This window comes from Delphinus delphis, chromosome 1 (genome assembly GCF_949987515.2).
Source record: "Delphinus delphis chromosome 1, mDelDel1.2, whole genome shotgun sequence".
In the NCBI taxonomy this organism is placed as follows: domain Eukaryota; kingdom Metazoa; phylum Chordata; class Mammalia; order Artiodactyla; family Delphinidae; genus Delphinus; species Delphinus delphis.
The window spans coordinates 182,496,044-182,523,152 of record NC_082683.1 but is presented as its reverse complement, the minus strand read 5'-3'; the positions used below and the strand labels follow the sequence as shown (position 1 = coordinate 182,523,152).

Below are 27,109 nucleotides of genomic sequence, written 5' to 3'. Positions count from 1 at the left end.
GACACGGTAGCCAACGGGAGCTGTGGACCCAGCCCGGCTCTCTAGGCCAAGGTCCCCCACCAGGGCTGAGATGTGTGTGCCTGATTGGAGCTTACAGGCGCGGGGTAGGGGGGAGAAAAAGGCCCTCTGACCACCATCCAGGGCCCCCTGCAGAGCCCCAGTCGGGTGTCCCATGTGCACAGAGGCAGGGGTCAGCCTTCCGCCGCCCCAGGCGCTCACCGACAGCTCAGGGAAATTGCAGGTAAGCCTCAGCAGCCGGGAAATGGCCCCCAAGGCCCGGGACTGTTCGTGCACTTTCTCCGACTGTACCAAGCAAGGCAGGATGATCTGGAAGGAGAGCGAGGAGACTCCATCCACACACGTGGGAGCACCGCCCCCTCCCTTCTTAGTCTTTTTAGTGAGCGGGGACCACTCTTCATTGCGGTGCGCGGGCTTATTGCGTTGGCTTCTCTTGTTGCGGAGCACGGGCTCTAGGCGCGTGGGCTCAGTAGTTGTGGTGCACGGGCTTCATTGCTCCGCGGCATGTGGGATCTTCCCGTACCAGGGCTCGAACCCGTGTCCCCTGCCTTTGCAGGCAGATTCTCAACCACTGCGCCACCAAGGAAGTCCCTCCCTTCTTAGTCCTGAGTCCACATCCCCGACCCCCTTAAAGGCAAGCAGGAGCCTCCTGCTGCAGCATGTAGGCCAAAGAAACGACAGGAGGGAGGCCTCAGCGGGCAGCAGAGTTCACGTATTTCTAGTTTTCTGCAATGAACATGCTTTGCTTGTAAAATTAGAAAGAAAACAATAAACATCATTAAAAATGAAAAAAAATACAAGAAATGATACGTTCCAAAAGAATGATGTCCCAATGTGGACACAGTTCTTCTCTAGATACGGCCCTCATCAAAGTTCTTTAGTAAGATATATGGGCAGGGACTTCCCTGGTGGTCCAGTGGGTAAGACTCCGCACTCCCAATGCAGGGGGCCCAGGTTCGATCCCTGGTTGGGAAACTATGTGCACCGCAACTGCTGAGCCCACGTGCCGCAACTAGAGAAGCTCGGGTGCTGCAACAAAGACTCAGTGCAGCCAAAATTAATTAATTAATTTTAAAAATTAGATATCTGGGCAATCTTGTCTCCTTATCTTTAGTCACACCTAATATTATATCCAAAATTATATTATCCTAATTAATTCCCGTCTTGCTCATGAAAGTTGGTTTCAAGTGACTCTGGGCTATTTCTCAAATTCACACTCACCCCTACGGGTGACAATTTATCATAACTGAGAATATTTGGGAGACTCTATGAAGACAGAGGGAGACACAGGAACCTGTCTCCGGGTGACAGTCACACCTGCGGAGGTTTGAGGACCGATGGCCTTTGGCTGGAGCGGCCCCCAACACACCAGATTTAACCCAGGACTTCAATTTCCCTGACTGCTGTGGACACTCACCTCCAGGAGGCTCTGCAGGGTGACCATGCTGGGCTCCAGACGCTCCAGCACAAGAGCCTGTAACATATCATCTAAGGCCTGGACGGTCTCGTAAGTGGGGGACGTGGGGTGTCAGAGGATGGACAGCTCCTTGGGGCACTCCATCCCCCTCAGACCCCTCCCCACGGGGAAGGGAGCCCGGCCAGCTCTGCTGCCACACTCCCAGCTTCCCAAGCGCTGGCCTTTCTTGACCTCACTGAAGCCCGGACCTGCTCCCCTGGCAGGCCAGAGAGCAGCAGTGGGCAATGGGCAGTTCTTGCCAACAAATACAGCCCCACGGGGCCCTCACCGTCAGCGATTCGTTCTCTAACGTTTTCGATCAAGGAACCTTCCAGCTTTAAAACTGAAAATTCTCGGGAAGATTTGGCCAAGTCTATTGGTCAGTAATTCCATAGAATCTGTGGGTTTATCGCCAGACTGTCTCCTCCTGAGACTGGGGCTGTCATGGAACTAGAGAAACGTAGCCCTCGTGAGAGGAGGACGTGGGCTGCGTGCGAGCAGGAACCAACCCTGGGGAGATGGGGAGGGTGGGCAGCCCGAGGAGATGGGGAGGGAGGCCTGGAGGGAAGAGGACGGTGGGTGGGTGGGCTCCTCGGACCAGCCCCGGCAGATGGGCCAAGGTGGGTACCTGGCTGTAGCGACTAGCACTGTCCTTGCGGTCCAGACTGGGCGTGATGGGCGGCAGGGGGATGATGCTGGAGAGGCCAGCCTTGGCCAGGTCCAGCTTCTGGGACAGGTGGAGCGGCGGGGTCACCTGGCTGGAGGGGAGGGGAGGGGAGGAGCCACGGGAGGGCTTTGGAGGACAGGTTAGTGTCGAGGGCCCCGGGGGAGACTCTGCTCTGCCCTCTTTCTGCGGCACGGGAAACAGTGGGACCTGAGCCCCACACGCTTCCCTGCCAGGGAAGGGGGCCCCGGCTTCTTGGGGAGCCTTCCCCACACGGATGTCCTAACAGCTTTCTAACAGTGAAAGCTGGGGGCATCCCACCCCAGGAGGCTGGGAGGCCAGGTGGTGGTCATGGGCCCTGCCACCCACAGCCCAGAGCTCAGGTCCCCAAGCCTTGCCCTCCTCACAGCCCCAGTGCTCCCGCAGCAGAGACCCTGCGGCTCGGGGGAGGGAACGGCCTGGGGAACCTCAGGGCCGCGATGCAGAGCATGGCTTGCGGGCGCACGGTGCTGACCAAGGCCTCCGTGGATTCTTCAAGGATTAATGTCTGGAAGGGCTAGGAGGAAAGGAGAATTCCTCTCAGAGAGGGACGCCAGCCCCGGCTCAGGAACTTCAGCGTGTCGACGTCGAACTAGGACGGAGGGACACTCAAACCTCTGCCCGCGGCCCCCCTGCCGCCCGCCCCCAGACCCTGCCCCACGCCGGGCGCAGGCCCTGCCCTGGCGTTCACCGTGGCCCGGCCCCTCCGTAGGCGTCCGGGGACGGGGGCCCACGAGGCAGATACTTTTGCCCGGCACCTGTCCGGTGGCCTGGCCGCCTAAGAGGCCAAGTCAGGCAGCTTCCAAGCCAGGGCTAATATCCAAAACCCAAGGAAGCGTGAGCCCTCGTTTTTTCCTACTTTCCTCCGCAGCTCTCAGAAAGCTCCAGAGAATTTCCTTACCACCTGTTCTTGTCCCAGAGATTCCAGAATACACTCGCAGGCTTCCCTTTCCGACTGGCGCAGTCCTGCAGCTGGGAGGAGGCCTGGCCGATTCCCCCGGTGCAACAGGAAAGCAGAAACCCCCTCCCCCCACCCTCGGCCAAGAGGGCTCCGCAGCCGTCGGGGGCCAGCGTGGGTGCCCCAGCTCCAAGGACGAGCTTCTCCAGGCCTGTGGCCAAGAGTGGACCTCAGGAGCCTCTGTGGAAAGGCAACCACGTGGGGACTTGGTTAAGAGATTTTCTGCATCAGGTATGGCCGGGATAGGACAGCAGTGGAAAGAGAGAGTCCTTTAAGTCACCCCCAGGGGCCGCAGATAGAAATCCCTGAACGGGAGGGGACTGGAAACCGCAAATCAGCCTCAGCATCTCCCCTGACGACTGGGCTGGTGTAACCCTCGGGCGAGCCTCTCTGAGCAGGAACCCAGGTGTGGACACAGAGACCGGGGGAGGGGGTGAGGCTAAGAATAGGCCTGCCCACCCACGGCCGTCGGGAGCAGGTGAAGCAAGAGGACGGAGGTGGTGGCAGCCCTGGGACCCGAAGCAACACCGGCCACTAAGCCTGAGGTCAGGCCATGTCTCACCGCCCTGCCGCAGAGCACCCTGGGTGTGCAGGTGGGGTTCAAGGCACAGCACAGCTGCTACGTTTCAAGGGCCCGAATTCAGGGCCCTGTGCTTTACGCGCCCTGCGACCTTCCCGAGTTAAAGTCCCTCAGCTCGCTTCCCCGTCTGTACAGTGGAGAGGATGACCGCCCCTGTCATTGCTGTGAGGATTAAATGAACGACAGCATGATAATGATAAATAATAAATGATAATCATAAATAATGAACACAGGATAATGATAAATAAAGGAGAAATCTTGAGCAAATTAAATTCTCCTTTAACTCGGGGATGATAATCACAGCGTCTATCACTGTTATGACGGTTAAATTAATTCGTTCACGTAAAAAATTTAGAATGGCCTCCGGCCCGCGGTAGGAAATCAATAAGTGCTTTCTTCTCCACACATTTCATTGAGCACCTTTTACGTGAAATGTGCTCTTTCAGGCAGAGCTTACGGACGTAGCGTGGACATATCAACAGGTCCCTTCACGGGACATGCGTCTTCCGCGTCTGATCGTACACTTTTGTCTGTATGCATATACACATTGTGTGTGTGTGTACACGCAGGAGGTCAGAGAAAATCTCACTGACTGAACCTGAGTGGCCCTGGAGGCCGTGAGGAGCAAGCCCTACAGATACCTGGGGAAAGAACTTTCTAGGCCAGAAGAGCAGCCCTCGCAAAGGCCCTGGGGCAGGACCACGCCTGATATGTTCCTGCAACAGCCCGGAGGCCTGGAGCCTGGAGTTGGGGGAGCGGGGAGAGTGGCCAGCCACGAACGCAGAGCGGTCAGGGCTCAGGTCAGGAGGGCCTCGCGAGGCCACTGTAAGGATGGCTGTAGGGACTCTGGCTTTTGCTCTGTAAGGGATGGAGCCCTGGGTAGGTTCCCGGTAAAACAGTGGCAGGTGGTCTGCTGTGTTCAACAGAATCACCCTGGCCGTTGGGTTGAGACTAGTTGAGACTAGAGGGACGGTGTGGAGTGTGGCAGGGGGTGCACGGTAATAACCCAGGGGAGGGGTGATGGGGGCTGAGACCAGGGCACGTAGGAGAAAGCGCTCAGACTCTGTATCTCTGTGGAAGGCAGGACCAAGAAGGGAGAGCAGTGAGCTGGGTGTGAGAGAACACAGAAGCGCAGATGTGGAGCCTGAGGGACTGCACTAGTGGGTGGGGCGGGTCTAGGGCTGGCAGCAGAGTCCGGAGGGAGCGCAGCTGGGACGCCTACGAGGCATCAAAGTGGAAATGTCACCGGGCAGCTGGATTTAAGAGTTGGGAATTCAGGGGTGGGATCCGGGACTTGCTGACACACCGGTGGGTCTAGAGGTTTGCCGTGGCTCTCCTGAACGGTCAAGAGCCCCAGACAATGTCCTGGCCCCCATCCAGCTCCAGGCCCCTCAGGGAGGCAGGTCTCAAAAGGGACAGGCACGCAGAGACCAGAGCTGCGACTGGGCGGCCAGGAGTGGGCAGACTCGTGCCGATCAGTGAGTCCCCAGCGAGGGTTGGGCAACCAAGCACCATCACCTCTGAGCCGCTGGGAGCTGAGACAGAGCCCCTTCCTGGGCTGACTCACCTGCTAAGTTAGGGTTCCAAGAGACGCGGTCAGCCAATGGTGAAAAGGTGACCTTGTTGGGAGGTGAGTCCATCTGCACACTGGGGGCGGCAGCCAGGGCGGCTGCGGAAAAGCAAAGGCAACTGGCTGAGCGGTGCCCCCTCCGGTCCCACTGCCGGCTCCCCGCTCCCTCCCCCTGGGAAGTGGGGACCCTCTGAAGGGCCCTGCTTCCTCCCCACCTCTCTGCATGTGGATGCTTCAGACTCAGAGGTGGCCTCCCATCCCTCTGCCTTGGGAGGCTCGCTGCTGAAATCCTGAAGCCCCCGACCGCTTGCCCAATTCATAATCCCATTCTGCCCTGCGGTTGGGGGGCTAACAGCCCCCAGATGTCTGCCCAGGTCCTGCCTGGGAGCAGGAGGGAAGTGCTGCCTGGCCGCGTCTCCCACGCTGGACACTGGGTCCCCAGCCGGGGTGCCCACTGCCCCTGCCCCCAGAGGACCCTCCAGGGGCCTGTCTCCTCCTGCCGCCCCGTCCTGCTCGCTGGACTTGGTTGCTCCCTTTGCCGGGGAGCTTCCCCCTCGGCATGCACCCTGGGGCCTCTGGTCATGGTTTCCCTGGGCCTCACTCCTTATAATGGTCTAAAACACAGAATCCACAAAATCTGGGCCGTGATCCACGACTCAGTTTGGTGGAAGAGGTTCAGGTCTGAGATTGGGATGCTCACACTTTTCCAGAGACCCTGGGCTGTGTCCCCTCGGAGCCCACCCCAGAATGGAGCGCCCCGGCCCCCAAAGCCGCAGTCCCTGGAGCCCAGGGAGGGCAGAGGGCACAGTGAGGCCAGCCCACCCACGGGCATCTGCCCAGCCTCACGCCCTGCCCCGGGGCCGCCGCGAGGGCCGGCGGAAGGGACGCCTCACCTGACACTTGGTGCCTCAGCTCTGGGGCGCACGCCCATCTTGGGCATCGAGGCTCCAGGGGGCGCTGCGCTGGGTTCCAGAGCGGCCCCTGCAGGGCAGGCATGGAGGTAGCCGATGCGAGCTGCCCTCCCCGCCCCGTTGTGACCTGGGCAGTCCACCCCCCCCCCCCCGCCCCCGACCTCATCCAGCTTTGGAGAAGAGGGGCTGTTTCTCCCCCCAGAACGGCTCTGAGGAGGCTCAGCCCCTCCCATCACTGAGCACAGTCTCGGAACCCCCAGGGGCTGCCGTGGCCCCAGGTCCTTCTCGGGGAGGGACTCCCAGAGCCCAGCTCCTCGGGCCCCGGGCGTAGGGGGACCAAAGAGCTTCAACTCCTGCTTCCATCCTGCCCGGGGACGCAGAGAGCTTCCCCCCCACCCCACCCCCCCGCCCCCCAGGGACCTGGCCAGATCCTCTGCTCACGGAATTCAGCACAAAAGAACCTTCCTCACCGGCTCCGCCTCACAAAGACAGACTTTATTGGAGTAACTGGCACGGAAACCCCACCGCTCCAGCCCCGCAGCTGAGGACACAGCCACTTCTCAGGCGCACCAGGCATCACACAGGACCAGTAAGTCAACGCGAAGGACCCGCGGGCGTGGAGGGCGCACTCCGCGAGGACCTGGGGCGGCAGGGGGCAGAGGCTGTGCTCAGGGGCAACGCGCTCAGACACCCACCGCCACGGAACAGCGCCCAAAGTCAACACGACGGGGCAGGTGCTCCCAGAGCCAGGATGCTGCGGGCCGGGAGCACAGGGATGCGGGCTTCCCCTCAGGCCCCTCCCTCCTCCCGACCCCTGGGCCGGGCCGCCCTCCCCAGGCAGCGGGAGAACTGTGCTTCGTCGGGGTCAGGCCTCAAAGTTCTTAGAGCCTCGAGCTGTCTGTGTAGCCCCCGTCCTACAGACAGAGGATGCCACGTGGGCAAGGTCAGCGCTTGGTGCGTCCAAACCTCCCAGCCTCAGCTCAGTGGCTCTCTCCTGGGAGCAGGACCCCTATTTGGGGATCTGACCCGGCAGCAAAGGCCCAAAGATGAGAGCCCGGGACCACGGACGGTCTTAGCACGGCCGGCTTCCGGGCCTCAAGTCTCAGCACTAGGATGATTCCTTAACACCCTGCAAGGCGGGTGTCCCCATGTCTGTAAAAACAAGGACTTGCCCTCCTTCAAGGAAATCCGGTCTCAGGGCAGCACAGCCGAGTGCGGGAAGGAGCAATGACACCCCCGGCCCTGGGAACGCGCCACAGGGGGCGCCCTTCCAGAAGCACATGTAAAGCGCTGGTTTTTAGGATGACGACGATGAAAAGACATCAGAGGAAGTGGGGTGGTTGCGGGGGGAGCGGGCGGTGGCCTGCAAGCCCTCAAGAGGCCCAGAGAAGGTGGTCAGCTCCCGGCCAGGGCCTACGGATGCTCCAATCTGGAGAGGCCTCCAGCCCAAGGCTCCTGGGTCCGGGTCGACGCTGGGAGCCTCAGGACAAGGGCGCACACAGTGACAGGGGCCCCTACAAGGAAGTCACGGGGTCAGGAAAAGAGCAGAGCCCAGGAAGACAAGACTCCGCCAGAACACGCTGACCTTTAACCTAGCTCGGTGCGTGCATCACAGAGCACATCACAGAGGGGACGACTCGCCCCCAGCCCGGGCACCCTACAGCCTGAGAGCTGGGAAATGGGGGAGGGAGGTGCAGCCCCCAGCGGCAGTGGGGCGGGAGGGCCAGGGGCTGTTCTCTGGGGATGCGTCCCCGACCACACGTCTTGCACACGGAGACAGGTGCTGTTAGTCAGAGGCAAGGCCTCGAGTCCAGTAGGCCTGTCTCTGGGGAATAAAGCATTGTCATATTACAGGGATCTTGGGGACAAACCACAAGTATAAATCCATAGGCCAGAGCTTCTGAACAAAAACTGGTAAAAAAAAAAAAAAAAGTCTCAGCTCCAGGTCATCGACCTGCGATGGGGGAGGAGAGCCGAAGAGGGCTTCAAGGGTGGGCGGTCGCAGCCCCAGCCCCGCTGGGAAGCAGTCTCTTCGGCCTGCCGGCCACGGTGTCCGGAGCCCAGGGTCACACCTGGCTGATGATCTCTCCATTCTCAGGTACAAACACTTGCACGGGGGCCCCCTCAGGCGATCTCCGGAGCACACACACGGTGGGCACCTGCCCGGGCCAGGGGGAAAGGAGAGGTGGGTGAGCAAAGCAGGTCGAGACATCAGGACAGCAAGCCCGGCCACACCATCCTTGTCCCCTAAGGACGCTGACCGGTGGCAGCACCGGCCCAGCCACTCAGCCCTCGCCTCCGCGGCAGGCTCTCTGTGCCCTCGTCCATTTCCACTCCAGCTTTCTTTCGGGTGTGACGGGCACCCTGACCTTTGCTCCACCCCCACCCCATCCCCCCCAGCTCACTTCTCATCACCCTCCCCGTCTGGCAGGTTGGGATGGGCTGGGCCCGGGCCAAGGACAGGTCCAAGCTCGCAGGCATGGAAAGGCACGTCAGCTGGAGGGTGCGGCCTGGGACTGCGGCCAGGGTGCTACCAGGCCCAGGATGCCAGCTGCAGCCCAGAGGACTGGGGGCGGGGGAGGGAGGTGCAGCTGGGCCCGGCCAGAATCTTGGGTCTCAAAGCAGCAGCCTGTCGGGGGCTTCTGGAGCACACCCCCTGCAGAGCCCTCCTTCCCAGGGAGCAATAAAGAAAGGCTCACTCAGCACTTCCCTGGCAGTCCAGTGGTTAAGACTCAGCGCTCCCAGTGCAGGGGGCATGGGTCCGATCCCTGGTCGGGAAACTAAGATCCCACATGCCACGCAGCCGAAAAAAAAAGCTCATGCACGGTCCCCCTCTTCCAGAAAGAAAAAACTGGGCACAGAAATCAAGAGTGGCCATGCTACCTCACGTCGGGGTGCTCCACCTATATGCTGCCCACCAACTCGGTCCCCGACCTCGGGGGGCCCCAGGTGATAATAACACCACGTATTAGGACTTTCTATGCATTGCTCTAATCATTTCCCACATATTAACTCATTTCAAGTTCTTACTGCCCCTCTGTGATGGGTCCTTTAAGACTCCCATTTTACAGAGAGTGACGGAGGACCAGAGGAGTTAATAAACCTGCCCAGTGCTGGCAGGGCTGAGACTTGAACCGGGGCCTGCGCCCTTAGCCATCAGTCACCCTGCTTCTCAGCTGGGTGGCGGGAGGGGAGTGGGGCACAGTAGCTGGCTGACAGGCGGTCACAGGTTATGGCCCCTGCATACACACTGCCAGACTCTCCCTCCGTCCTGGGCACTCAAGTCGGGAGACTGGGGGGTGATGGGGATTGGCCTTACGGTTATAAATAGAGGCCTCTCTGTTTTGTAGATCATCGGTGGAGCCATTAGGAAAAAAGGTCTTAGGTGTCTGGGAGGGTCACCTCCACTGGCGCACGTGGACACGCGCTCTAGAGCTAAACGTACAGGCGAACTCAGGAGGCCGCCAGGGGAGTCTTCCTGCGGGCCTTCCAGAGCCGCGAGGAAATGCTCTGGGGCCTATTCCTCCGAGCTGAAAGCTGCCCGGCCACCGGACTGCAGGCTGTGCGCCTGCGCCCCAGCGCCGGATCGCGGGACCTGGGAGGGCCGGACCCGCGCGCGTACCTGTGTGCGCGCGAAGCTCTCGGCGCCAGGCGGTAGGCTGCGCACGCGGAAAGCCCCCTGGCGGTCCAGCGAGTGGGGGCGTGAGCTCCGGAGCCGGGCCCGCTCGTGCCACGACTTGAGCTCCTCGGACACGGCCGCCTTGCTGAGCCCGCGGCCCGCGGGGCTGTCGCGCAAAGAGGGCGTCCGGACCACGCGGCCGTGGGCGGGCGGTGGGCGCTGCCAGCGCGGGGCGGCCGCGTCCTCGCCGCGGCCCGGGCCCCACTCGACCCACTGGCCGGGCGGCGGGCGGCCCTCAGCCAGCACCAGGTAGCGCGCGGCCCTCAGGCAGGCGGGGGGAGGCCGGAGTCGGGGGCCGCGGGGCACGCGCGGGCGGGGCGGCGCGGGCGGGGACAGTGGCCGCAGGAAGGAGATGTCGGGGCTGCTGCTGCCGGGCGGCGTCGGGTGCGACAGGCTGGAGGCGTCGGAACCGCTGTCCTCGGAGCACGAGTGGCAGGCGGGGCACGGCACGGGAGCGGGTGCAGTCACCGTGTAGTAAGTGGGGCGGCGGCGCGGGAGGGCGCTGCGACCCCTGCCGTCGGGGCCCGCGCGGAAGGGGTCGGTCCTATGGAGAGAAGAGGGGGCTTTGAGCCAGCCCTGCCTGGGCGGCGGGGAAGGCATCGCGCGTGCGCGGCCTCGGCCACGCCTCCCCACGTGCCCACAGCCTCCTGGCCCGGCTCGCCCTACACGCCCCTCCTGCACCCCACACCACTGCTCCACTGCACGCTGGGGTTTGGGTCACGGAGGCCACCCACAGCTGCCTCCTGTTCTCAGCCATCTCAGGTGCGAGGCGTCCAGTGGCATTTCAACCACACAATCTGAACGGGCGGACACCATCAAGCGTCCGAGGTGAAGGCGTGAAGCTGGTGTGTGGCCCATCCCGAGGGACTACCAGTGAAGAGAGGAGAGGGCGGGCCCCTCTACAGCCAAGGGCAGAGGCCTCAGGAGAAACCGCCCTGGGGCATCTGCGTCCTGGACTTGCCGCCTCCCAGTCTGGAGGCGGTGGTTTGTGTCCAGTTGCGCTGCTCTATATGGCAGCCCCAGCCGGCTAGGACAGGGTGGCCGCATGCAGGTGGCCCTCCCCAGGGCACTAGCTCCGGACAGCCAGCGGGGCTGGAATCCAGCCTCCCTCTGCCAGCACCCCGGGAGCAGGCCTGTCCGTCCAGCGGGGCGCCTTTCACTAATCTGCACAAAGGCCCTGTGTGTAAAAAGGCCCCCCAGTATGTAAACTATAAGATGCATTTCTGGCCTCCAGCCCAGCGCTGCCCAGAAGCAAAGTTAACCTGACGGAAGAACCCAGCAATGTCCTGAGGGTGCCCTGGGCTGTAGGACGGTGTGGCCGACACTGCCTGTCGTAACTCGGTCACTGAAACGAGCACCAAACAGCAGGGAACTTGGAAAGGAGCATTGAGTGGATTCTCGTTATTCATGGGTTCTGTATTTGCAAATTCACCGACTGCTCAAATTGATTTATAGCCTCAAAATCAACACTCCCGGCGCTTTTGTGGTCACGTGTGGACACACGCAGGGCCCAGCAGGCTTTCCCAGCCGAGGCTCTGAGTTCTGGGTTCAGCTCTCATACGATTCCCACAGTCTATTTAGTATCATGCTTTTCGTATTTTTGTGCGTTTTGTTGGTGATTTCAGTGTTTAAAATGGCCCCAAAGTTGATGCTGCAGGACCGTCTGGTGTCCTGAGCTCAAGGAAGCTGGGACGTGATTTACGGAGAAAATAACATGTTAGATGAGCTTCGTTCAGGCGTGAGATCTAGGGCTGTTGGCCCTGAGTTCAATGTTAATGAGTTGATGGTACGTATTAGATAAGGTGTCTTTAAACAGAAATCCCATAAAACAAGGTTACGTATGGATCAGTTGACAGACACGTTGTGACCAGAAGCTGTAACCCTGTGTGTCCCCGGGAGCAGCGGGTCAGCTTTGCACTTCACAGGACATAACTACCCAAGTAATGAGAATCAACTGTACGTCCGTTGAGAACGTGACCCGTCCATCGTCAAGAGACTAATAAAACAATCACAGACAACTGCAAAAGTATCTTCTAAGGTACACTCCTGCTCTCGCAGGAGAGTCTGCAGAGACGGGGAGAAAAGTGGAATCTGGTTGTGCAAAGAGACAAAACCGGAGTCTTTGGAAGAAAACACCTTGCTTCACGAGGGACTCGCCCTTGGCTTTGCTGGTTGGGGTGCAGCCTCTATTGAGCGGTGCTTAAGAAAACATCCCAAGGAGAAGCCACTGCACAAGCCATGTGTCACCCACGGGTGTCCCACATAATCCTGGAAGCCACCACCCTCCAAAGGTAAATTCTCAATGGTGGGTCTCACCCCCTGCATCACTGGGGTGGCCTGTCTCTTACCTCAGGGGCTGTGACTGGCCCCTCCTGCCCTGCATCTCAGGGGTGGCCGGGGCACTGATGCGGCCCTGCCGCTGCCCAGCAACGTTGCGGACGGGGACCACGTAGCAGGAGGCAGGACTAGACTCGCTGGGCCCATCCTGCGGGGTGCTGGCCGGGCTGCTGGAGATTGGAGGGATTGGAGACAGGTCAGCAGCAGGAATGCCTCCATCCAGGGGCTCCGGTGTGTGGAGGGACGGACTCATGCCTCCCACCATCACACGCAGGATCGGGGTCTCCTGCACTGTGCCCCCCCCCAGATCCCACCTGCTCCTGGCCCTCCCTTCCCCCCGCCTGACCTGGACTCGCTTCCGGGCTCGGAGGACTTCCTGGGCTTCTCGTAGGGGTGGTCCAGGCTCGTCTCCTTCCAGGGGCTGTTCTGGATGGGGGCCCGCTCCAGGCCCCCCGTGTCAAGGCCTGCTGGCTGCAGCCCCTCGAGGGTTTGGGGCGGGAGAGGCCGGGAAGGCGCATCTGGGGACTCTGGGGGAGGTTTTGGCACTTGAGATGCCTCTGCAGGTAAAGGAAGCCCAGGAGGGCAGTGGTGGGGGAACCAGCCCAACCAGAACCTCCGTGGCCTGTGCCTGGCCCGCCCTCCCGTGGCTGCCAGTCTGGCAGTGCCAGGCCATGGCTCTGGGCCCAGATGCTTCTAAACACCTTATTCTCCTTTCAGACTTACTCCTTACAGCTCCATCTTATACCTGCCTCCTACAGGAAGCCTCCCCAGATTGACTCTCTTGGCTCACATGACTCCCCTTTCTAACCTTTATTCCTGATGCCGTATCTGCAGCTAACCTCCTGTTTCCCTATTCTTCCTCTCACGCTGTGCCCACGTGTGCTGTTTCCTTACTGGCCTGGGCCCTCCCCTGGGCAGGACCTCACCACCCTCTTGGCCCACCTTGACCCCTCAGCATCGTTAGGGTTTGTCACCAGGGTTCTCAATCTACGGACTTGTGTTTCCTCCCTCAGTGCTACCCTGTTTTCACAAAGGGCAATGACCGTGGCCCGATGGCTGAGGCTCTGACGGGTGCGTATTGACGTAAAGGCTAAGTCCCAGGCAAAGGCAGGGAGGCCCGGGGCCCAGGGCTCTGCTGGATTCCCCTTCCCCTCCCGGTCACGATGACCGAGCACCTGGACCGGCAAAGCGTCAGCACATCCCCCCGCTCACCCACGCACAGGGCGCACAGGTGGAACGGACGCTGAGCCCAGCCCGGCTCCCGCCTCCTTTAGCTCACTGAGAAGTCACAGCCAACGCCGCCCAAGCCCCGAGTTCTCGCGGAGGAGCCCAGCGCTCACAACAGCCCCTAAACTGCCCTCTCACCTTCCTCACGGAGCAGCCCGTCCAACAGGGAGTCATCTGAGGCGCCGTGCTCTGGGGAGGTCAAAGGAGAGAGGAGGAGGTGAAGAAATCCCCCCGCAGAGCTGGGGCATCAGCAGTGCTGAGCAGCTGCCCCGCCCCCTTCCTGATAGCATCCCTTATCGGGAGATACCAACCACGTGTTCAGTTCCGTGCTAGGTGTGAATTTATCACTTGGAAGGAGAAAATAAAAGTCAGTAAATAGGAGTGAGGAGACAGGAAACTCCATTTTAATCCTGGCTCTGCCATTAGCTTTGTAACCTCGAATAAGCCATTTCAACGCTCTGGGCCTCCGTTTCCCCATCTATTAAAAAAAAAGCCAGGCCTTCCTCTGGCGGGGTTTCCAGGCAGTGGAGGGGAAGGCAGAGAGTCATTTTGGAAGGCCCCCGGGGTAAAGAGATTTTTGCTAACTGTTGTATAGTCTTCTGATACCATAAACACAGCTCAACTCAAGCACCCGCAAATCTGAGAACCCCTGCATTACCAGCGAGAGTGGGAATTGCAGCTATGGGGTCGTGGGCTCTCACAGTTCAAGTGAGAGTGGCCGTCTGGGTCAGGAAGGTCCTTCCCTGGTGACAGGACAGCCGCCTAAGGACATGGAGGACGGTCCTTCTGCATGGGCAGCAGCAGTCTGGACCCAGGAAGACAGAGGACTCAAATTTACCATTGTCCCTAAAACACTGAAACTTCAGATACTCGGTCTAACCTAACATGACCCGGAGGGAACTCGCAAAGCATTTTCAACTACATTTGAGAACGCGGGTGAGGGCAAACTGACAATAGCTAATTATTTCTCTTGGGCTTTTCTAAGCGCCTTATATACGTGAATTCACGTGAGCCTCATAACAACCGTGTACGGTGAGATGACCATCTCCCCGTAGCAGCTCAGGACACAGAGGCTTGGAGGAGCTGATAACATAGCTTAGGTCAAACCGCCGGAAGGTGGTTGAGTCAGATTCACACCCAGACCGTCTGACCAGAGTCTGGTCCTTCACCACCACCATTTATGGGCTCTCCTGTTAGCTGGCCTTTCATGCAGAGGTCATTAACCAGAAAATTCTAAGAAAAGTAGATTCCGTTTCCAGCCATCTGAAAATCCTCTATAACAGGGATTGGCTGGTGGCAGGCCTGTGGGACAAATCCAGTTAACTGGATTTTTTTTTTTTTTTTTTTTTTGGCCACACCGCGAGGCATGCGGGATCTTAGTTCCCTGACCCGTGCCCCCTGCAGTGGAAGCACAGAGTCTTAACCGCTGGACCACCAGCGAAGTCCCTTAAAAACAATTTTTTTTTTTTCTGGCTGGTTTTATAAATAAAGTTGTATTGAAACACGACTGTGGGTTTGTTTACGTAACGTCTGGCTGCTTTCATGATACGATGGCCAAGCTGAGTAGTAATGACGGAGGCCACATGGCCCACGAGCCTAAAACATTTACTCCCTGGACCTTTACAGAAGTTTGTCAACATTTGCTCCTCAATTTAAATGAGACAGAACCTTTACACAGAGCAGTCTGTAAACATGCAGGGGCGGCTGCCCACGGAGCAGCCCGTGCTTTAAGGTTCAACTGGGGAGACGTGCTCTTACCTAATGCTGGTTCCCAGCCTCTGATCTTTAACAAAAACCTGGGGAACCGAGATGTTTATGTTTCACAAATGTCAACTTGAAGAAATTGTGGGACTGTTACTGTCACGGTCCAGGGATGCCGGGGTCGGGGGCTGGGTATAGTCACGTGTTTGGGGTTTGAATATATGGTCTGGGAAGACAGCCATCAGCCCCGGTGGCTTAATCAGGTGGTTCATGGGGGCTGCTTGCTGTCTTGGCCACGCTGCCCCACAGCCCTACCCTCGGCCCAGCAGTGGCAGGCGGACACCCCAGGCAGAGGCCATGCAAACGCTGGGCATCCTCAAAGCTGCACCGTCCCGTGCAGCAGCCACTGGCTGCATGGGCTATTTTAGATTAAATTAAAATTTTAGTTTCTCAGCCGCACGGGTCACAGTCCAAGTGTTCAACAGTCTCATGCAGTGAGTGCTGCCGTATTGGACAGCACAGATCTGGAACGTTTCATCATGGAAGAGCTCCTACCAGCGTTGCCAGCACGGGCACCGCTAATCAACAAAAGCGTCCTGAGCACCTGTTACGTCAGCTCGGTGCTGGGGGGCCTTTCTCATCAGGCTCCCTGTGGTCGATTCGCCCCGCAGCTGACCGCTCCCGCCACCCGCAGGGGACAAGCTAATGGCTGCCACCTGGTAGAATTAGGTTCCAAACTGAGTAACCTTCCTGCGGAGACCAAGAGGGTGGGTGGATTTTTCTAACTTTTTTTGGGTTAGTTTGTTTGCTTTTTTTTTTTCCTCTTTAATTCAAAACACATTTCAGCTACTAATTATTTTTTCATACATCTTTATTGCTAGTTAACTATTAATCCCTCTCTACTTCCTGCTTTCAGGGCGAGCCCAGCTGGGCAGATGGCCAAGAGCAGGAATTACCTGTCTAGAACCACCTCCTCCTGGGCTCCCAGGAGAAGACATTGCAACCAGGACCTCAGGCCTCGTCAACACAGGACACTAGACCCAGGACCTCAGGCCTCATCGACACAGGACGTTAGACCCAGGACCTCAGGCCTCATCGACACAGGACGTTAGACCCAGGACCTCGGGCTTCATCGACACAGGACGTTAGACCCAGGACCTCGGGCCTCATCACCACAGCACACTAGACCCAGGACCTCAGGCCTCATCAACACAGGACACTAGACCCAGGACCTCAGGCCTCATCGACACAGGACACTAGACCCAGGACCTCAGGCCTCGTCGACTCAGGACACTAGACCCAGGACCTCAGGCCTCGTCAACACAGGACACTAGACCCAGGACCTCAGGCCTCGTCGACACAGGACACTAGACCCAGGACCTCAGGCCTCATCGACACAGGACGTTAGACCCAGGACCTCAGGCCTCATCGACACAGGACGTTAGACCCAGGACCTCGGGCTTCATCGACACAGGACGTTAGACCCAGGACCTCGGGCCTCATCACCACAGCACACTAGACCCAGGACCTCAGGCCTCATCAACACAGGACACTAGACCCAGGACCTCAGGCCTCATCGACACAGGACACTAGACCCAGGACCTCAGGCCTCGTCGACTCAGGACACTAGACCCAGGACCTCAGGCCTCGTCAACACAGGACACTAGACCCAGGACCTCAGGCCTCGTCGACACAGGACACTAGACCCAGGACCTCAGGCCTCATCAACACAGGACACTAGATCCAGGACCTCAGGCCTCGTCGACACAGGACACTAGACCCAGGACCTCGGCCTGGTCAGGCCAGGGCTGCAGGTGGAGAGCAGAGCTGCCTCTCTGATCAGGAGGGTGGAAGCAGTCGCATGGCCAAGCCCCTTCCCCACAGCTGTTTCCCCTGGACTAAGTGCCCCCTCCCGCGGATGGCTGGCCAAGCCCCAGGCGTGTCCTGGCCTGCTCCCCACTCCCAACAAGCAGCCTCATCGTCGCAATGATAGGAGCAGAGCCACAGCCCTACACCGTCCACCACCCCACACCGCAGGCCTGTGGTCAGAGGAGCCCACAGGGCGGTGTGAGGCCAGACGGGACACAGGAGGGGCTGGGACACACAGACGGGGCACAGCCCCCCGGGCCCCTGCCACCAGGACAGCAACGAGCCCTCGGGGGCTTCCGTGCCCAAGTCAGCAGCTGCCTTTCAAGGGGAGCTTGCATCCTGGGCCCTGTGAGGAAGAGGGAGGACGGAGGCCCCTCTCCACCAGAGCCGGTCGGCCGTCCTGCCTGGGTCTCCCCGCCGCCCGGGGTTACTGGGTCAGCTGTCGCGTGGAGGCATCTCCTCCCTCGTCCTCCCCTCCTGGCTGCTGGGGGGGACCTGGGAGGCGTCTGGACTCACCCTAAATTAGAGGCCACGTGCCCAGCCGGGGCAGGAGGCGGCCTTGGCACAAAGCTGACCTGAGGGGCAGGGGTGGGAGCTGGGGAGCCCAGGTGGAGGCCCCAGATCCGGTTCAGCCCAGGGCCCAACTCCCTGTGCCAGCTCCCTCACACGCACGGGAGGCCTGGGAGCCAGGAGAGGCCTGGGGCAGGGCGAGCCCAATGCCCTGGCGCCGGAACGGAAGGGAGGCCTCCAAGGACTGACCCGACAGGTTGGGCTCGGGTCAGGAGAAAGAAAAAGCCACACGCGAGGGCCCAGAACCACTTGCTGGAAGAGGAACCGGCCTGGACGTGTGATGTCCCCTGACGCCTGGGCCTGGACGACTCACTAGGTGCCGCACAGTCAGCGGGCGCTGGACCCCGGGCTCAGGGACTAGACTAAGAGGCACAGTAACTAGAGAACAGAGCGCGGGGGCCCCAGTCCTGACTGGGCGGTTCTAGGTACTTCAGGGACGGTGGGTGTGCACTTCCACCAGAGCATCCGCCGGCAGCCGTGGGCCCTGCAGCACTGCAGCGAGCAGATATGCACAGAATGTGGGCCCTCGGCCGTGTCACGGGACCACCTGCCCTGTGGGCCTGGGATCGGAGGGCTGGACAAGCCCTCGAGATAAGCTGAGGTCAGCCTGGGGGTGCCTCCTGTCCGGGAGGCCTCCTGCAGGGCGTGGATTCCGAGGGAGGAGTGGGTTGTTTTCTAAGGAAATGGGGAGGGTCTCAGGGGAGGGCGATGACTGGGCTGAGGCTTGTGGGGTTGCCACGGGTCAGGATGGGGTGGGGCGGACCGGGGAAGCAGGTTTCCCCCAACGACGGGACGGATGGGTCTGGGACCGGCCGGATGGGTCTGGGACCGGCCGCTGCTCACCTGGGCCTGGGGCCGGGGCGGGAGGGGCCCCGTTGCCTCGCTGCCACTCCCCCAGGCAGCGCTGCAGGTCCCGCAGCTTCTTCTCTTCCTGCTGCACCGCGTGCTTCCGCTGCCGGCGCGCCTGGCGGCCCAGGTTCCCCTCCCGGCACAGGCGCCGCGCGGCCTCGGCGATCTGCAGCTGCAGGGCCAGCTCCCTCTCCAGGCTGCTCAGTGGGTCCTGGGGGAGGACGCAGTGAGCGACACCGGAATGGCCCAGACCCCCAGCAGACGGCGGTGTCCAGGGCCCAGGCCTCCAAGCAGCTGGCCCAGGACCCACCCAGCAGCCTGACCCCGAGCCAGGCAGGGAGGGACTGAGGTGGACGCTTCCCTCCCACCCCAAAGGGCCAGGCAGACGAGCCACCCGTCACACCACGGGGAGGGACCCGAGGGTCCAAGCCACCCCACGGCCCCCCTCCTGTGCTGAGAAAGGGGAGGATGGCCCCAGGAGCCAGAGCGACCCGTCCACACAGGCCACTGCCTCTCCGGGCCGGCTGCGCTCTTGGCTGGCCCTCTGCCCTCAGGGGACTGAACCCCACGTCCTCCCTTGAGGTCCCAGCCCTCCCGGCACTGGCACGGCTTCCCTGAGGCCACGTGGGCTACACGTTGGCGGGTGCCCCTCGTCCACGCAGAGCCAAGCGGCCTGAGCTGTGTGATGCTAGAGCAGAGACCCCTGCGGAGGGGAAGCAAGGCCTGGGGACCACAGCCGCCAGCCTCGGGGAGCAGGGACGGCACCCTGCAGCACCTCACCTCTCTGTGCAAGGCCCACTCGTCCAGTTTGTAAGCGGCTCCGATCCTGCGGCGGACCTTGGGGGCCTTCTCCCCCGCTCTGAAGGGGTACTCTGCAGGCAAGATGCCCGTCAGCTCCTGCGGGGGAAGCAAGTTCGTGCCAAGCCGCTCTCCACGCCCAGCCCTTGGCCGAGCAGGAACAGCCCGTCCGGCGGGCCCTGGGTGACCTGTGCCGCCCTTCCCCAGAGGCCTCTGCCCATCTCCGCGCGTCCCAGCATCCAGGGCTGTCCCTCGTCCGGGGATCTGCCCTGGCCTGGCTATGGTCCCTGCAGCCCCTCCTCTGCCCGGCCATATGCCTGGGCGCTGCGGGGAGAGCTGTCCCCTCGCTGTGCCATCCGGTGCCCCGTCGGACCCCCAGAACCTTCTCAGGGCCGGGCCTCCCACTCCTCGGCACCGACAGCCCCGCATGCGGCTCCAGCCCCCGGGGTTAAGCCCGCGCTTGTGCGCGGCGGGGCCCAGCCTCACCGCTTCCCGCAGGCAGATCCTCCTCAGCTCCTCCAGGCAGGCCTCCAGCCGCGCCTCCAGGGCCCTCTGCTGCTTGCGCACCGCGTGCGTCAGCTCCTTCGCGGGGGCCACCGGGCTGTCGGGGCCTGCGGCGGGGCAGGGGCGCGCGCTCAGGGGAGCCTGTCCCGGGCGCCGCGGGACGCCCCCGGGGCTGACGGCGCACACGCGCGCTCAGGCGGCCTCGCCTGCCCAGGCTGCGGGCCGGCCGCCACAGCAGGCCGTGTCACACCCAAAAGGCGGCGTGTACCCCGGCGGCCCGACGGCACCGTTACGGCTCGGAGGGACGGGCGGCCCCTCGGCCGTGTGCGGTGAGGGCCAGGCTGTGGTCAGAGCCCGTTCCTTCCCGCCCTTCCCTTCCCAGCCGCCACCCGTGGCAGGTGCCTTCTTCCTTGTCTGCTCCCCCACCCCTCTCTCACACACACATACACATGCATACACATATACACACACACATATACACATATACACACACATACACACACATACACTCACACACATGCCCACATACACACACACACATACACTCACACACATGCACACATATAAACACACACACACACACTCATACACTCACACACACATATAGACACATACACGCACACACATACACTCACACACATACACACACTCTCACACACATACACACACACACACACTTACACACACACACACACTGCACGCGCATCTTCTCTCTCTGTCCAAACCAGACCCGACTGGGCCCATCGGCTGTGGCCAGCCTGAGCCACGGCCCCTTCCCGCGAACCAGATAAGAGTTTTCAGCTTCTTAGGAATCATGGGGCCAGAGCTGAACACGGCAGGTAGCTGTTCAGATAGGATTGGCACTCCAGGCCAGAGCCCCCACTCCCACCCAGGGAGGAAAACTCTCAGCCCTTCCAGGGTCTGCACCCCCCTTCCCCGCACAGTGGCCTCCCCGCCGCCCCCGCCTTGGGCCCCTCAGCCTGGCCGGGCCTGGAGCCTGGGACTCGAGGAGTTGGTGGGGTCGGGGGCGCCCAAAGCCCTCACCAGACTGCAGGATGATGCCGCTGTCGGTGTCGCTGACCTCATCCTTGCTCTCCATGGTGGACTTCTGGGAGGAGGGGGCACAGAGGAGGAGGGGCCGACACCCTTCCCAGCCTGGGCCAGGATGTGCAGGTGGCCTGGAGTTTCCCCAGCTTTTAAAAGAACAAAAAATGATACACGTAAACCCCCTTGCCTCCAAACAGAGCTGTTGAGTCAGGTGGGTGAGGGTGGGAGATGTGGCGTGAGGCCCATGCTTCCGGGGGAGTGAGTCTGGGATGGGGGTGTCAGTGCTAGGGGCGCTGCGGACAGAAGGCTCTGTGGGCCTCTCCAGCGCACCTGCCCTGGGCCCAGCCTGGGCCCCTGCCGCCTCCTTCCCAGAGAGGCCTCCGAGCCCAAGGGGTGACAGCAGTGGTGGCCACAGGGACCACGACACTGGGGAGAAAGCCCATGAGGACAGGAGCAAAGAGAGAGGATGGAAAGGAGGGAACAAGAAAAAGGTGGGAGGACAAGTCAAGGAGGAAGGGAAGGAGAGGAGGGAGGGGAAACGTCGGTGCCAGGAGGGAGGCACGGCTGACGGTCCTCAGCCCGAGACCCATCCCGCCGCCCCCGTGGGTGAGGGCACCAGGCACTCAGCCAGGCCCTGTCCCGAGGCCCACAGCCCAGGCTGCCTGCTGTCTGTCTACACCAGGCGGTCCACCCGAGGGCAGGTGCCCAGAGCCGTGAGCCAACTCCCGGGCCACCAGCTATGCCTGGGAGGCCCCTCGAAGGGGAGGGGGCCCGGACCTCACACCCCACAGCCGGGAGCGAGGCAGCGCGCACGTGCATGTGTGTTGGGCGCGTGCTGCCGGGGCTGGAGGGGTGACCAGAGCCGAAGCTGCCCCAAGATGGGAAGGAGACCACGGCCACTCTGCTTGCCCGGGCCGGGCGCACGTGTGCAGCTCAGGTAGAGTTCCAGGTGTGCGTCTGCCGGCAGCAGTCACCCCGGCCGCACCCGCTGGCGCCCCCTCTCTCCTCGCCAAGTCTGCACCCCTGCTCAGGGTCCCAGCTGGCCGGGGCCTGGCGGCGGCTGGCTGGAGCCAGGGTGGGGAGCGCGGGCGGGGCCCGGGCAGGCGGCCTGGAAGCCCAGCCACCTGCTCCCTGAGTCAGCCATTGAGCAACAGTGCAGAAGTCCTCCGGAGTCTCTGTCTGGAGCTTCTCCTGCTTCTCCTCAGGGCATCACTGCTGGGCAAGGGGGCTCCTCAGCCAGTGGGAGACAAGCTGAGCCCGCAGCCAGGCCCCTGGAGGAGGGACCGCTGACGGCCAGGCCCCAGGAGCACCTCTCTGCCCATGGACAGCTTTACAGACCTACAGAAACAGCACAGCCTATCAGAGCACCTTGGGCCTGTTAAAAACCTCGCCCTGAAAACAATAGGTACCTGCACTTTGGAGTTTCAGTTCTCCAAGGAAGTCTAGAGAGTGGAGGGGAGGATTTTTTTTTTTTTTAAGTTTATATGGGGCCTTTGCGAAGATGCCAAGGAGAGAGCCTGGCCACACGTTCTGGGAACCGAGACCAGGGTACTGGGCGTGAGTTAGCTCTGCCCGGTTCACCCTCCCAAACCCTCATCCCTCCTGGAGATGGAGCGGGACAGACGGCAGGCAGCTCCCCCGCCGCCCGCTGCAGAGCCCTGGGCAGCCTGTGGGCCTCCCCAGCAGCCAGGGGCAGGGCCCTGTCAGAGCAAGGAAGGAAGGCCGTCCTAGCACGTCTGCTTGGACGAGGGAGGGGGTGATGTGGGAGGGAAGCCATCCATTACTCACACTTACTAATTAATTATTAACCATTAAGGAGTCGCCTTGGGAAGCTCTGACAACTCAGCCCTGCTTCTCATGCTGTTGCCTGTTGCAGAGTGAGCAGGAATTGCAGGGACCGAGGGGTGGCCCAGCAGAACGGCCCCCTCAGCCCCTTCCTCCCTCTGGCCAGGGTCGGGGGCAGGCCTGCTCCAAGTAGGGCAGAGAGCACGGACCGGACGTTGGGAGCCCCAGATTCCAGCCTGGATCCTGCCATCACCTATGTGATCTTAGGGGAGCTCACCTCACCTCACCTGGCTGGGCCTCCCGTCCTCACAGGCACGGTGACAACTGGACGGTACCCGGGGCCCTGGCCAGTCCCCACACTGAATCTGGATAGCGCCAGGTTGAGCAGGAAGGACCCACACGTGGCGGCCCGCTCATCTGCCCCCCCGGGGGCGGCCCTCCAGCTTCGGGGACCCTGTCCCAGGGCCTGCAGGCTCCCGTGGGTGTTGAAGGCATGCCTTTCAGATACAGGCAGTTCTGGGAATATCCCCGCTTCTCCGCATGGGAACCCTCCCTGCCCTCCAGACCCGCAGCCCCAGGTGGCAAGCCCTATCCGTAAGAACGGAGAACAAGCAAACGAACGCAAACCCCCAGGAAAAGGCAGAGGAGGACAAAAGGGGAGGAAGGGGAGCGCCGTGCACTTGCCCTCGGGCTGAGCCACTGGGACCCTCTCCCGTCACAAATGTGGCCCCAAAGGGAGGCCCTGGGACTCTCTCGTCCCAGCCTTCCCCGCTCCCGTGGAAACAGGCCTGGGAACTACAGTGCTGGGTCCTCATCCGAGCCCACCAGCACCCCCATCACCCCTGTGCCCTGTGGCTGACGGCCACTGCTGGGCCCCCCACCCCTAGGCCGGCTTGCCCTCGCCCCAAAGACCCGCTCCAGCTGCCCCACCCTCACCTGCTTCCAGCTCAGTCCAGGAGTCCGGGAAATGCCCCCTGGTCCCAAGTCAGGGGACCGAGGGGCCTGGCATGTCTCCTCAGGGTGTCCCAGGCCGCCCCGTGCTCTCTGGCCCACTTCCGCTCCCCACGCCGATGGCCGGTGGCTGTCCCTCCCCTGGTCCCGCCTGTGTCCCTCCCAGGCTGCCCGGCCAGGGGAGCCAGGTTACTTGTTCCAACCTGAGTCAGAGGGAGGAGCGGTGAGCAAGCCCTTCCCAGAGCAAAGCCTGCCCCACAGGCAGCCCGGGCCTCTGCACTTCCGGGGGCCGCACAGGCGGGAGAAAGGGGCTCCCCACGGAGGAACCCCAGAAGAAGGCAGCAGGGATCAGGCCTTCGCGGCCTCAAGGGCCCCCCTGCCCTGTGCTGAGCCGCCCGCCCCCCCCAGATTCCGGCTCCGCGCAGCGCCCAGAGCAGGCGAAGACCCCAGCGCGTGGGGACCACCGGCGAGAAAACTACATGCTGACAAGGAGGGTCCCTGCTCCCCAGACCCTGAAGCGGGGCCAAGGCCAGATGAGATTAGAAACTCCGGGCCGGGCCGTGACCCCGGAACTCCACGCGGGGCGGCTCTGGGGTCCCACAGCAGGCCAGGCTGTTCTGATCACAGACATTTCCCTCCAGAATCATCATGGCCGCCACCTCCCTGTTTATCTTTACAACCATCCCTCCACAGGGCCCATGGCGCATTGACCTGGACCCCAGTCCTCTCCCTAGTCCACAGGAGGGCCACTGGGACCCCGGGGTCTAAGCTCAGTCCCCAACCACCAGGGGCCAGAGACCAAAATGGAACTTGTTCCCTACAAGAAATGAGCCTCTGGGTCTCCACGCCACTGACCTTCAAGGAAAACCAACAGTTTGGAATTCACTCTATTTCATTGGTGGAAGCAAGGGCCAAAGACACTGTGACCCATCACAGGAGGCAAGAAGACAGACAGCGCTGCACACGAAGGAGACCCCTCAAGGCTTAACGCCACCTGCTTTTCTCACCACGCCCCTCACCTTGGGATCCCAGCACTCACGAGTCTCCAATAGCTCCACTCCCCCAACACCAAGACGACCTCGCCAGACGCTAGACCACATCCCCAGCCCCAAGACCACCTCCCCAGCCCCAAAGACCTCCTCCCCAGCCCCAAGACCACCTCCCCAGCCCCAAAGACCTCCTCCCCAGCCCCAAGACCACCTCCCCAGCCCCTAGACCACCTCTCCAGTCCCTAGACCACATGCCAAGCCCCAAGACCACCTCCCCAGTGCCTAGACCACCTCCCCAGCCCCAAAGACCACCTCCCAAGCCCCAAAGACCACAACCCCAGCCCCAAAGGTCACCTCCCCAGCCTCTAGACCACCTCCCCAGCCACTAGACCACCTCCCCAGCCACTAGTCCACCTCCCCAGCCCCTAGACCACTTCCCCAGCCCCAAGACCACCTCTCCAACCAGAAGACCACCTCCCCAGCCAGAATACCACCTCACCAGTCCCAAAGACCACCTCCCCAGCCCCAGGACCACTGCCCCAGCCTCTAGACCATTTCCCCAGCCACAAGACTACCTCCCAGCCCGCAGACCACCTCCCCAGCCCCTAGACAAATCCCCAGCTCGAAGACAACCTCCCGAGCCCCTACACCAACTCCCCACACCTAGACCACCTCCCCATCCCCAAGACCACCTCCCCAGCCCCAAAGACCACCTCCCCAGACCCAACGACCACCTCCCCAGCCCCGAGACCACCTCCCCAGCCCCAAAGACCACTTCCCCAGCCCTAAATACCACCTCCCCAGCCCCTAGACCACATGCCGAGCCCCAAGACCACCTCCCCAGCGCCTAGACCACCTCCCCAGCCCCAAGACCACCTCCCCAGCCCCAAAGACCACCTTCCCAGCCCCTAGTCCACCTCCCCAGCCCCAAAGGTCACCTCCCCAGCCTCTAGACCACCTCCCCAGCCCCAACGACTACCTCCCCACCCCCTAGACCACCTCCCAAGCCCCAAGACCACATAGCCCTTAGTCCACCTCCCCTGCCCCAAAGACCACCTCCCCAGCCCCAACGACCACCTCCCCAGCCCCTAGTCCACCTCCCCAGCCCCTAGTCCACCTCCCCAGCCCCAAAGACCACCTCCTCAGTGCCTAGACCACCTCCCCAGCCCCAAAGACCACCCCTCAGCCCCAGGACCACTTCTCCAGCCCCAAAGACCAACTCCCCAGCCCCTAGACCACCTCCCGAGCCTCAAAAACCACCTAGCCAGCCCCAAGACCCCGCCCCCAGCCGGAACACCACCACCCCAGCCCCAAAGACCAACTCCCCAGCCCCTAGACCACCTCCCCAGCCACTAGACCACCACGCCAGCCCTAAGAGCAACTCCCCAGCCCCTAGCCCACCTCCCCAGCCCCTAGACCACCTCCCCAGCCCCAAAGACCACCTCCTCAGTGCCTAGACCACCTCCCCAGCCCCTAGACCACCTCCCCAGCCACTAGACCACCTCCCCAGCCACTAGTCCACCTCCCCAGCCCCTAGACCACTTCCCCAGCCCCAAGACCACCTCTCCAACCAGAAGACCACCTCCCCAGCCAGAATACCACCTCACCAGTCCCAAAGACCACCTCCCCAGCCCCAGGACCACTGCCCCAGCCCCTAGACCATTTCCCCAGCCACAAGACTACCTCCCAGCCCGCAGACCACCTCCCCAGCCCCTAGACAAATCCCCAGCTCGAAGACAACCTCCCGAGCCCCTACACCAACTCCCCACACCTAGACCACCTCCCCATCCCCAAGACCACCTCCCCAGCCCCAAAGACCACCTCCCCAGACTCTAGGCCACCTCCCCAGCCCCTAGACCACCTCTCCAGCCCCTAGACCACCTCCCCACCCCAAAGTCCACCTAGCCAGCCCCAAGACCATGTCCCCAGCCAGAAGACCACACCCCAGCTCCAAAGACCAACTCCCCAGCCCCTAGACCACATCCCGAGCCCCAAGACCACCTCTCCAGCCCCAAAGAACATGTCCCAGCCCCAAAGAACACCACCCCAGCCCCAAAGACCTAATCCCCAGCCCCTAGACCACATCCCGAGCTTCAAGACCACCTCTCCAGCCCCAAAGAACACCTCCCCAGCCCCTGTCCCAGCTCCCAGGGCAGGGATGACAGAGGAAGTCACCCCCCCAACCACCTTCTGTGGAGCTGTGTCACCAACACAGGCAGTCTCCCCACTCCCCCTGCACACACACCCATCTCCCCTCACATTCCTGTGCACACCCTCTGTCCAAACAATGTGAGCCCTGAGCCCTCCAGGCTGACCACCGCCTTCTTTACCTAGGCTGAGGGGCCCCAACAGGGGACAGCCCCCCTGTGCTGGGGGGCCTACTCTGGGTCTCCCAAAGAGCCCGCAGCCCTTCCCTTCCCCCCCACAGGTTTGTCACAGTCTTCCCACAACAAACAGAGGAGTTGACCCTGAAGCTGCCTCCACCCAGCCTCCACCTTGCCCATCCCCCAGCTCCGGGGGGGGGGGGGAGGGAGTGATGGAAGTTTCTAGAATCAACTCACAGCATATTTTTTAATGCATAAACTAAGATGAAGAGAATCACTAAGA

At 61.7% G+C, this 27,109-nt stretch overlaps 1 protein-coding gene across 1 annotated transcript; it reads right to left on the bottom strand.

The window, feature by feature from the left end:
- Positions 1 to 6,670: 6,670 nt before the first annotated feature.
- INAVA (innate immunity activator) lies at positions 6,671 to 23,596 on the bottom strand. The gene is made up of 10 exons (XM_060011339.1): positions 23,499 to 23,596; positions 20,775 to 20,923; positions 19,713 to 19,837; positions 19,209 to 19,325; positions 18,423 to 18,639; positions 13,578 to 13,628; positions 12,559 to 12,769; positions 12,224 to 12,382; positions 9,819 to 10,419; positions 6,671 to 8,355 (listed from the first exon to the last, which is right to left on the bottom strand). Exons 2-10 carry the CDS (start codon positions 20,827 to 20,829, stop codon positions 8,263 to 8,265), a joined length of 1,629 nt encoding a protein of 542 aa, XP_059867322.1. The 5' UTR covers positions 20,830 to 20,923; positions 23,499 to 23,596; the 3' UTR covers positions 6,671 to 8,262.
- Positions 23,597 to 27,109: the final 3,513 nt, after the last annotated feature.

Coding starts and splice junctions, on each gene's coding strand:
- INAVA (XM_060011339.1), bottom strand. CDS start 20,829: ATGGAGAGCAAGGATGAGGTCAGCGACACCGACAGCGGCATCATCCTG. Junction 18,640..19,208: donor AGTGGGCCTTGCACAGAGAG/GTGAGGTGCTGC, acceptor GTCCTCCCCCAG/GACCCACTGAGCAGCCTGGA. Junction 13,629..18,422: donor CGCCCCGGCCCCAGGCCCAG/GTGAGCAGCGGC, acceptor TGACCTCCCCAG/AGCACGGCGCCTCAGATGAC.